This window comes from Hipposideros armiger, unplaced genomic scaffold (assembly GCF_001890085.2).
Source record: "Hipposideros armiger isolate ML-2016 unplaced genomic scaffold, ASM189008v1 scaffold_366, whole genome shotgun sequence".
Taxonomy (NCBI): Eukaryota; Metazoa; Chordata; class Mammalia; order Chiroptera; family Hipposideridae; genus Hipposideros; species Hipposideros armiger.
Window position 1 is genome coordinate 847,815 of NW_017731716.1, and position 11,094 is coordinate 858,908.

General features: G+C 47.4%; 1 protein-coding gene across 5 annotated transcripts in view; it reads right to left on the bottom strand.

Moving 5' to 3' along the window:
* The window catches only part of SPTBN1 (spectrin beta, non-erythrocytic 1), a 202,584-nt gene that overhangs the window by 77,304 nt on the left and 114,186 nt on the right, over window positions 1-11,094 (bottom strand). For all 5 annotated transcript variants that reach the window (XM_019662090.1, XM_019662091.1, XM_019662089.1 and 2 more), the window contains one exon: window positions 4,391-4,542. In XM_019662090.1, coding sequence (XP_019517635.1) covers window positions 4,391-4,542 — 152 coding nt within the window. The remainder of the gene's footprint in view (window positions 1-4,390; window positions 4,543-11,094) is intronic.

Consider the following 11,094-nt stretch of genomic DNA (forward strand, 5'->3'; position numbering starts at 1 on the left):
GCCATCCAGAAGCCGGCGACTGATCTGCCTCGCCTGGGAAGAGCGCAATGATGGTGCCAACTTGGGCCAGTGAAGCCACGTCCTCCACAACTAGACTGAAGAACAAAAGGACAGCAACTTGTCTGTTCCCCTTGCCCCAATTCCCCAGTGCTGTTCCTATCCCCCCAATTCCCCAATAAAAAAATCTTAAAAAAAAGAATATAAACAATTCTTGCCCTAGGAAATTAATCAGGGAACAACAACTGTGTTCTCGTAATTCCTGCCTGTGTCCTCACTGGTTGGGCCCCACGCCCGAGAAGCACTTTCTCCTTCGGCAGGGCTCAGTGGGAAAGGAGGGGACCAACAGACAAGAGGGCAGGCTGGAGCCAAGTTACATTACTTGCTGGTGATACTGGCCTTGGGCAAGACCCTGATCACTCTGCCTGTTGCTTCTGTTCCACTTCATTAGACTATGAGAACCCAGTGAGGTATACGTGACATAAACACTGGAAGTGACACACACTCCCATTTGTCCAGACTGCTTTCCCTGTACCCGTTCCTCCCTGGTGCCCGGCCTCCAACGCGCTCTCCACTCTGCCTCCCAGATGACACTCGACCCCTAAGTGCTCTGTCTACACCTGCGCCTCTCCTCCCAGAACCCTGCACTTACTGAGCTTTCCTGACACCCCGCCCAGAAGGCCTGTTTCACCTTCTGAACTCTAGGGCTTCGCAGCCATTCATTCAGTACTTTACCATATGGTACCTATTGCTACTAATTCACTTTTCGCATTTGTGCAATTAATTGGACTGCAATTTAACAGGGGCATTTTTTCTGTGGCTGGTGTTTAGAACAAAAGCAAATTCTCCCACACAAATGATGTTATAAACGGCCATTCTACAAAACCCTGTTTCAACAACAATATAGGCCAGTATGGTTCACCTAACAAAGGCTTTATGAAAAACTCAGAGCAGTTCAACACGGGATTAAGGTTTAACAAATCTCATGGTAAATCTATCTTTTCCACCTAGCTCAGCCTGTTTAGGGATTAACGATGTTTCTCTCCTTTGAGATTGACTAACAGGGTAAGAAGACGGAATATCAGGAAAACAAAAACCAGTGCCACTTGCAACTTGGAAACGGTGGGGGCTGAGAGGGCTGGGGTGTTCAGAAAAACCCTGTCCTCGTTCTGTCAGAGGCAAGGGCCCAGCCTGGCAGGAGCAAGGCAGACAACCGGCCGTCCTGTAACCATTCCTCGCCGCTGAGGCCCATGGAGGGAAGGGGGCAGGCACAGGCAAGCTTCCAGCCTGGCTTATGACCTGTGGAAGCCACTGCGTCACCAAAGTCAGGCCTGACAATATTATGCCAAAGGCCATACTCCCTTCTAAATGTCAATGTTGCCATGGGAACAAACCTTCCTCCCTCAAATCCTGCTCTAATCTGGCCCTGGGAACCTGGGACCAATGACAAAGTGACTAACACCAGGTTCTGTGCTTACCACTTTACCTGCTCAGCTCAGTGAATGCCAAAATCAAGGGTATTTTTAGGGAATTTTAAAGTGAGGCCTTTATGAAGAGATATAGCCCATAGTAATTTCAGAGTAAGATATTGGAAAGGAATGGTTTTCTTTGTCATCTACCCAATCCCAATTAGCAGCAGCTTCCTGGCTCAGCCTCAGGGTCCTGGCTGCTTCATAAACTGACACACCTGAGGCAGAGCAATGGACACTTCTGGACACGGGTCCTGCCTAAGCCAGGATCAGAGATGGGGATCTCTGCCCTCTGATGTTCCCTAGTACATCACAGTCAAATGCTCTGATAACCCAAATGCCTTTTAACTCAAATTATATTTAGCCAAAACGCAGGGTGGGGTTAGGGCAGATTATTAAGCTAATGTTTCTCTAAATTTCACTCAGTAAAAATCAGACCAATTTCCTCCTCTGTAAAGAAGGATGAACTGGCTCCAAGCATCTATTAGTAAAGTAAATTTAGATACTCTAGGCCCTCAAACATTTATCTACTACCTACTGCCAAGCTGGTGGTAAGTGCTGGGGCCAAAACACCGACTGACACACAGTCCCAGATGGAGTGCAAATGTTTATGTTACCCAGGGCTTTGGATCACTGGTGCAGAAAGCCCAGTGCTGACTGCATGTTATCTGATCATACACGCTGAGCTGTGGACATTAATTCACCCAGGCCTGGAAGCTGTAACCACCTCACCAGTTTTGGAATCCGAATCTGCAAGGATCCTTTGGAGCAAGCCCTCATGGAGGTCCTTTCCTACAGGGAGGGTCTCTCACTTAGGTTCCTGGCAGCCTCTGCAGCCAACAGCAGAGTGTGGTTTGTTTCCCTTCCAGAAAGTTCCATGAACCAAATAAACCATGGAGCCAAACCAGCTGAAAAGTTCCAGTCCAAATGAACAAGAACTTTAGCTCACTCTTTCTATGATATCCTTATTTTTGGAATAAGAAGATTAATCAGACTGCCCAACCTATAATCAGGGTTGGTTGTGAGGAATGGGTAATAAATAAAGTCAAGACACTTGAGGTTTTCACAAAGTGGTGTATCTTTGCTAAACACAATTTCTGGCATTGACTACATGAAAGGTTGGAGATGGTGGCCATCTTATGTTCTTCCCCATCCCTAATCTCCTGAGTCTCTGCATTATAAAAAAAAATAATAATTATTGCCAGCAGCAAATACAGAGAGGAGTGGGCAGTACCCCGCACAAACAAGAATTATGCTTTGCGGTTTGCTTTTTTTTCTCCCTATGAATATTTTTGGTGCCTTGTTCAGGAGAAAAGGGCAATGGACCTGATCCCATTTATTAAGCGGACATTATCAAGGACACAATCTTCTTGGTACAAAAGAATTATGGACCTTCTAAAGTGAGCAATTTACTCCCTACAGCCAGGAAGACAGGACCCTATTAGAACAAAAATAAACGTTCAAACTAATTTCCAGCCATGTGACATTTAATGATTTTTGATGCTACTTTCAAAACATTAAAAAAAATAAATAAACAATCATACTAAATTAAATATTAAGAGGGGGGATAAAGGTTGAGAGATGGAGGGGAAGTCCAGCTACAAAAATTGTATTTAAAGATGCGTATCACAATAATTCTAGCCTAGGCTCTCAAACAAGACTCACTTCAAAAAACCAATCAAAATGCTATCACCTTCACCCTCTCAGTGTGGGCCCACTGCCCCCCGTCACCCTACAAACCACCTTCGAGGCAGCCATCATGGCCATAGGCAGAAGCCTCCTATATTTATCTAGTTTGGCTAGCTTGACACACAAACTCCCGAAGAAAATGCGGCAACACCTGCATGCATAGGGAGCAAAGGGGAGGAACAAAATTCGCCACAGATGAGATGGGGCTTCCCTATGTTGAATAAAGGGGCAGGGAGAAAGCTCTGACTCTGTTTTTACCCAGGCTTATAGAGGCCATTCTGTCTGTGAGCTAATAATAGGGCAAGGTACAACCTCTGGCTCTTGCCTGTGGTCAGAGGTGTGTGGGTTGGTCTGCACACAGAGCCATGTGGCTGTCAAGTTACAGGGTGGAGATCAAGTTAAAAATAAGGCTTTCTGGCAGGCTTGCCAACCACCAGCATATTTTCCTGGTGATGTCACTACAGATGTGGGGCTCTAATCCTGGGCGTCAGCTTTTGGCTCAGTCCCACCACCACCTATGGAACTGCATGTGCTCTGGGTAGAGTAAAGCATCCACTTTTAAACCAAGGGAAGACAAAACCTGTTGGGCCTGTTACAGAGATTGGTTTAAGGTTTATAAAAATCACACCAGAGATAGCCGCAATAGCTCTGGGAAACAAAATGGGGATAAAATTTTCACTGTAGGCTAAAATCTTTCCTGCCCAAAGGGCACAGTGAATTCATCAGAAGCTCCAAGTTTCCAAGGAGATGACAAAACACCAGTCTCTCCCTCCACTCCTGAAATAAAAAGTGTGCAGGGAAGGAAGCAAACAACGTCAGAAACCACTGAATCCAATTCCTGCCACTTTAAAACAGCAGGTCAGATTTTCCAGAGAATTAATAAGACACAAATTTAATATTATTCCATGATCTCGTGGGATAAAGATCCACCTTGGAGCCAGCGCCCCAGCCTGGCCCTTCAATTACCAGCACCGTGCCCTGATCTCTGACTGAAGGTAGAAAGTAACCTTGCAAATTACCAGAATGGGATTGCTTTATTACAAGTTCAAGAACATCACCCAGACTCATAATATTACACGGGAGCTGTCCCCAACGTGCTCATCTCACTTATCAAGGTTCTCCTCGAAAATATCAGCTATTAATTGCAGATTTCAGCAGAAGGCAAGTCGACACTAGATTTTTCAAAAACATTTTCCCACCAATGGTGTAAGACCCTTAACAACATGCCCACTTACCAGCCTCTCTCCGGAGAGGACCTCCAGCAGCTTGATGAGCATCCGTCCATCTCGAAGGTCAGTGTACAGGTCTGTGATCCGGCAGGACACACGAGCGAGGTGGGAATTGACCCACTTGGTGAAGGTCTTCTTCTGCACAGCTTCACGCTCATCTGCAAGCAGAGGAGAGAGCTCACTTTACCACCAACCACAGCACGGGCAGCGGCGCCTATGTGCCAGCAGAGGCACGGGACCCAGCCAAAGGAGGAACAGCAGAACGAACTCTAATGAAACCTCTACTTAGCTTCTCTTAAGCGTGATCAACTCTTTGGGAATACAGGAGCCGTGCAATCCTTGCATGTTTGAGGCCCTTGGCATGCCACCTGCAGACCACCGTTAGCTCTCATTCATTTCACATTCTCCCGTGTCTGCTGAAGAGGCATCGGGGTATAGATGACAGCGGGGTCCTTTGCGGTCCTGCCCAGTAGTATAACATTGGACTGGTCAAGTTTCTCATGTATGACATAGCGATTCTTCCTCCAAAAGGTGAATGTAGGGAAAACGCAGTCCATGGAAGGATGTGGGATAGAAAAGCTCAGGAGACAAAGAAATTGCTTCCCTGTACAAAGGATCAGGCATCACCTAATAAGATAAATTCACCCATGACCTTGATCTGCGATGACCCTTTAACCTGCTGCATCCTAAGTCCCATGAACAACAGAAAAACTGGCAGGCAACCTCCAGAGTAGAGAGAGATCTGGCTGGGCACTGGGAGCTGAGGGCCTGGGCCCAAGGTTTCACCAAAAATGTGCTGAGATGCTAGATTCAGTGTCCCCTTCTATAAGACGAGTGGACAACTAGCATCGCCAAACTTCAACCATTCTCTTAACAGACAACTGCTAGTTTATGCTCTAAAGCAGTGGTTCTCAACCTGTGGGTCACGACCCCTTTAGGGGTCGAACGACCCTTTCACAGGGGTTGCCTAAGACCATCAGAAAACAAAAAGATATTTACATTACGATTCATAACAGTAGCAAAATTACAGTTATAGAGTAGCAACGAAAATAATTTTATGGTTGGAACTGTATTAAGGGGTCGCGGCATTAGGAAGGTTGAGAACCGCGGCGCTAAAGTGTGGTAGCTGCTCATCTAAGTAACAGTAAGCCTTTCAAGCCTCAGGGGTCAAGTTCTGTCCAAAGGATGAAACTCTAGACACAGGTGGCCAGAAATGGCCCTTCACACAAACAGGCGTCCCATCTTCTCGCCTCTGTGCGGTGTTCTAAATGCAGGCTGCTGAAGACTTTCGATGGGGAGCCACGGAATGTGCCCTGGACCCACCCACTTGTGCTTCCTGTTTTCTAGTGACCCTTCTGTCCGTGACTCGCCCTACTTCTAGTTCCACCAGCATGAACTTGCATCCCAAGGACCCAAGACCTACTCATTCCATTGCAAGCCCAAACCCACCAAGAAGTTTATGCATTAATCTACAGAAAAAGGGAGCAGACCCTAACAATTTTTTATGTCTTTCAACAGCACTGCGTGACAACTAAAAAGCCACCCTTGTTGATGGGGAGTGTACCAGCTGGCCCAGGGATGCTGGGTTTCCAGGCTGGCCACAGCATCTTGGGAAGGTCTGCTTGGAAGGCCTTGCTGAGGCCTCCATCCACCCCACCACAGGGAGGGGGGGAGGCACAGACAACGTGGGATGAGCCCTTCCAGCTGCCAACGTGGCAGGTGAAGCAGCCAGGGACCCCTGCCAAGGCAGCCAGCCACCTGCTGCAGCCACCAGCTCCTCTGGGTCCAGCCTTTCCCTAAAGGAACGGCCCTTCCAGGGGAAAAGAGGGCCTTTCCCCAGGAACAAAGGCCAACCAAAAATAAGACAAAGGATTGGAAAGGGCAGGATTGGGGGGAACGAGAAAAAGGCAGTGAGGGGCACGCTACAGACTGAAAAAGGAGCTGCACCAATAACATCATGATAGGTCGCACAGAAAAGATCACATCCATTATTAATCACGCAATCATCCTGATGGATGGTAACTTTACGACAGTGACAAGGGGAGCTGTTGTTTTGTTTTGTTTTTTGCCTAAGGTCGGCTGTTTTGAAAGAGCAGGTCAAGAGCGGACGCTCCCAGGTACGGTTCAGATGTATTTAGGGTCATCTAATTTGTTTTTATAATATCTTTTATGTGCTATCCTGGAGTTGGAAATGTCTTTCATAAAGCCCTTGATGGTTATCCTAAGCTGTTATTAAAGGGTTTGGGGCTCAAAGTCACTACCACACCCAGCCTATCAAGGGAACAAGATCAAAATGAAAACCTACTTGGATTAAGGTATTACTAAATAAACAAGCATACAATGTGTTCCCTCAGCCAATTGTCACTCCTCTGGGTGAATCTCACATTACACAGAAACACCCAGGCTTCTCTCAGGTTCTGAATTAACAGGTTCCTTTAGGAGAAGTCAGGATTTGCTTCAAAACACAGTAAATGCACTCCCACGGCACGGTCCTGAAGAGTTATAGCCCTACCCCAACCCTCCTCCCTGTAAGTGAGGAGACACACAGAGAGGCATGAGTGGACCCGACAGAACTCAGCAAAAATCAAACAGGCTGAGGATCTGTGCAAGGAGGGCACCCAGGGCTGCTGAGGTCCCCAAGAACTCCAGGAAGAAAGAGGAGGAAGGGGAGTTTAAAAACTAAACAAAATGTAAAGAATGAGGGCTTGCTTTCTGGCCCCCTCTCCTACTCCCCACTCCTCTCCTGGCTTCAATAGCAGGCTCCAGGTAGCACACGCATGCTAGAAAAATCACACCGGGTCCAAGCTCCTCAGGCTCATACCACCACACTGGAAAAGGCATGGAAGATTCCATCCAGGGACTGGACCAGCACCAACACCCTTATGACACACGGCGGGGTGGGGGGCAGGAAACGGGCTCCGCTGGAGACACAAAGCCCGGCCAGCTTAGTGTGTCCTCTTACAATGGATTGCTGGGTGATCAGCAAACACTTCTTAGGCCGGAAGGAGAGAAAGGAAAGGGGAAAAAAAATCTACCCAGCGGCTTAGATGAGGATGAGGCTCGGAGTCCTTGGGGACTCCGTCCTTTGTTCCACCCTTCCTGGGAAGGCACAATGACATCACCCCTGCGATCCCAACCCAGCGAGGCCAGACGCCTGCCTGAGGAGGAGCAGGAGGCCCTTGGCACAGACGACGGAAGACAGTCCAGTCCAGAGGCGTGTTTCCAAGTGCAGGCTGCTGTCGCTGGGCCTGAGCTGTGTGAGGAGGTGGAAGGGGTAGCAGAGGGAAGAGAAATCACTTCTAGTTCTGCAAGTATGCGCAAATCTGGTGGGGTGCAAAGGGAGCCCTTCCAAGATCCTTACTGATTTGGTTATTTAGATCAGTGGTTCTCAGCTGAGGAAAATTTTGTTCCCCAGGGGACATTTGGCAATGCTGGAGCCATTTCTGATTGTCTCGACTAGGGGATAGGTGTTACTGACATACAATAGGTAGATGCTAAGGATGCTGCTAAACATCCTACAGTGCGCAGGACAGCCCCCACAATAAAGGGTTATCCAGTCCCAAACATCAGCAGTGCGGGTTTGGGTTGAGAAACCCTGATCTAAGGCATCTTGGCTTACACCAATTGGACTTGGAATGCATAGTGTCTCAGGCTGTACTCTGCTGAGAGGGACAACTGAGTTGGGGTGCTGTTCATTCAGTATTCTCTTTACTCTCATCAAAGGCTTTCTGGTCCTGACGGTTGCTTGTCGGCTGATGGCAGCAGAAACACCCTGCCCTCAGACCCACCCACTGCACAAAGGGCTCGCAGCTTTCCTACGAGGCAGAGGAACAGCAGCAGGCAGAACAGGGGAGGAGAAGGAGGGGTGGGCTCTGTCTGGGTGGTGTGACCCTGGGCATTTCTGACCCCCATGCCATTTCCACTCTTTTTTTCCCTTTTCAGGGTCTTGGATTGCTGTTCATCAAGCCAAATCATGCCTGCATCTCCTCCCAAGAGACGTTGACATGGCTGAGCCTGACACTGGGGTAGGTTCCCACTCAGCCCTGCCCCAAACTCAGTAGAGGTGCCTCCAAGGAACAGGCACCTGTCAAGCCTGCTCCCTGGGAGTATCTCTCAGTGTGGCTGCCTCCCCACACACACACACACACACTGTATTTATGGAAAGTGACTCATCTAAAGGTTGCTCCAGCATTAAGTGGGAGGAGGTGAAGTGTACATCAAAGTGCCCGACTTGTTGTAAATGCTCATTAAATTAGTTCCTTCTCCTTTCCCCAGCAAGGTAGCTCTCTCATCAGTTCAAACCACGGGAGAAATTCATCAGGGATCATGGAACCATATAATCTCAGGGTGGAACAAGCCTTTAGAAGGCATCTGAATCAAACTTCTTTCAAAAGCAAAACCAAAATCCCTTCCTCAGCACCTGGGCCAGCTATTTAAAAACCCCAAAGAGGGGGAAACTGTGTGTGGCAGAAGGTTGTTAGCAGTTATATAGAAAGGAAATGACCTGTTCTTTATTTTATGGGAAAAAAAAAATACTAGCATTCACTGAGTACTTACTACGTCCTCATAACTGCTCCATGAGGCAGGAACTAGTAACTCTTCAGGCAGACTGGCTCCAAAGCCTGGTTCTCAGTATCACTATGCAATATGCATTAATACATCTAAGCACACCGTTAAAAAAAAAAGGTTTCACTAATATAAGATACAGAATCACCCATAATCTCACCATCCTAACCCACATCCTTATTTTGCCAAAGGGTCTGCTCCACCACCTGGTAACTTGATTGCTGGGATGGTGTCCCCATCAAGATTAGATCTGCATCTGTGGCCCTGGAGGCTCACTCTACCTTTGAAGGTACAGAGAATAGGTCTCACTCCTCTGTAGAAAGGTGTGAAACACTGCTCACTGACCTCTCTTTGCAGTGACTGTCCCGGTGTGTGTTGGGCAGAGTGGAACCCAAGATAGTACCTGAGGACACACTATTGCCTCATGCAACCTGGGTATCATCACATTCCTGCCCATTCAAGCCAGGACTTGAGGTGGCTGCAGCCCTAGTAGCCCAGAGAGCAAAGGGCGAAAAGAACCCGCAGCCCTTCACGGGAGGGAGCCGGTGAGGCAGTCTACGGGTCAAACGCAGGAGCGGGAGTCAGGAAGGACTCCTCAAGTTCTCTCGAAATCACTTCCCCACAGCCACAAATTCTCCCAACTCGTCCTTGGCACCTTGAGCGCTGGGGAACCAGAAGTGGTTCTAAGAGTGAAGATTCAGTCAGCTAAGTCTTTAGCTCCACAGGCTCGGAGGTGATTCAGCCACCTGGAAAACGAGGACTATGGAGAAGCAGATAAGAAAACCCAACCTGGAGGGCACCGCAACATCAACTACGCCAGCCCTGATCCCTGCAAGGAGTGAATTATAAGTGAAATTCTATTATGGTGTTTTTTCCTGAAAACAGACTTTTTTATAAGATGGTGTGCCTACACCACCACCATGACACACCTGAACAGCAATTTTTAATATTAGTTATAGTTCCTCGAAGCTCACTGGATCTGCACAGCACCTGCCAGGTAGGAGGACACAAGAGCCCTCTCCACCAAAGCTCGATGAGGTGCAAGGCCACTCAGTGTCACCAGCCAGTGGTGGCAGAGGGGCACATGCTGGGTGTCCTGCAGTGTTGCTCTGTCTCCTCCACTGTTCAGTCAGGATAAGAGGGATTAGGAAGCATGGCTACATCTTCTCTAAGATTTAGATTGACTGTCTTTTGTTTCTGATAAATCACATGAAATTTTCAGAGGGCGTCTTAGAGAAAGAAGAGGAGACATTTAGAAGAGAGAAACGTATCTGCTCACTTTAACCCCACGGCTGTGAACATCCATCCTCTCCATCACCATTCCTTTCTCCAAGTACAGAATCGACTTCCTCTCTTTTTAGGGAATGACTGTTATCAATACTGGAAGACCGGGGCGCTTTATTTATTTAGTCTGGAGAATTTACTGTAATTGGAAAAATGAACACTGTGTTAGCATGAGTTAAGCTACAGAATGTAGAAATGGCTTTGATGAACAAGAGGGCACTGAGTTATGGAAATGACTGTACGGCATCTTTCTGCGACACCCTCTGCACAGAGTGCTCAACACGACCACTTTCACCACATGCCACGGTTCTGGCTACGGAAGGGGGTGGGAGCCAGGGACAAAGGAAGATCTGAAGGTATGGAATGTTTCTGGATGGAAAATAAGGGAAATACAGAAACATTCATTATTCCCCCAAAGACTGAATGTATACCTTAAGAGAACAAATCTGTCTTCTACTTTTCAAATAGTCTGAACCTGCTGGAGTAACTGAAGAATATTTTCTATCAGGATCTTCTTTAGTTGTGCTAAAATAATGGCCGACTTTAAGTAGAGTTGGCAAGCATGTGCAATTTTTCTTTGCATAGGCACACAGCTAAGTTAGGTAGATACTTGGGGTCATAGTAGTAAAGGAGGTAAAAGGATTGGAAGCTGAGATGAAATCAAAAGGAGACGAAGCAATCATCCCGTGTACACATCTCATGGTTGGCTATTTAAACTGACAATACTGTGTGGCTAGCTGAATATGGGCTAATCTGAAGTTGAGAGTATGCATGAGCTCTAATATTTACAAAGTGCATACTGCACGCAGAACTATGTCTAAGACAAGGTCTCTTGCCCAGAATGAACTGGAAGTCTAGCT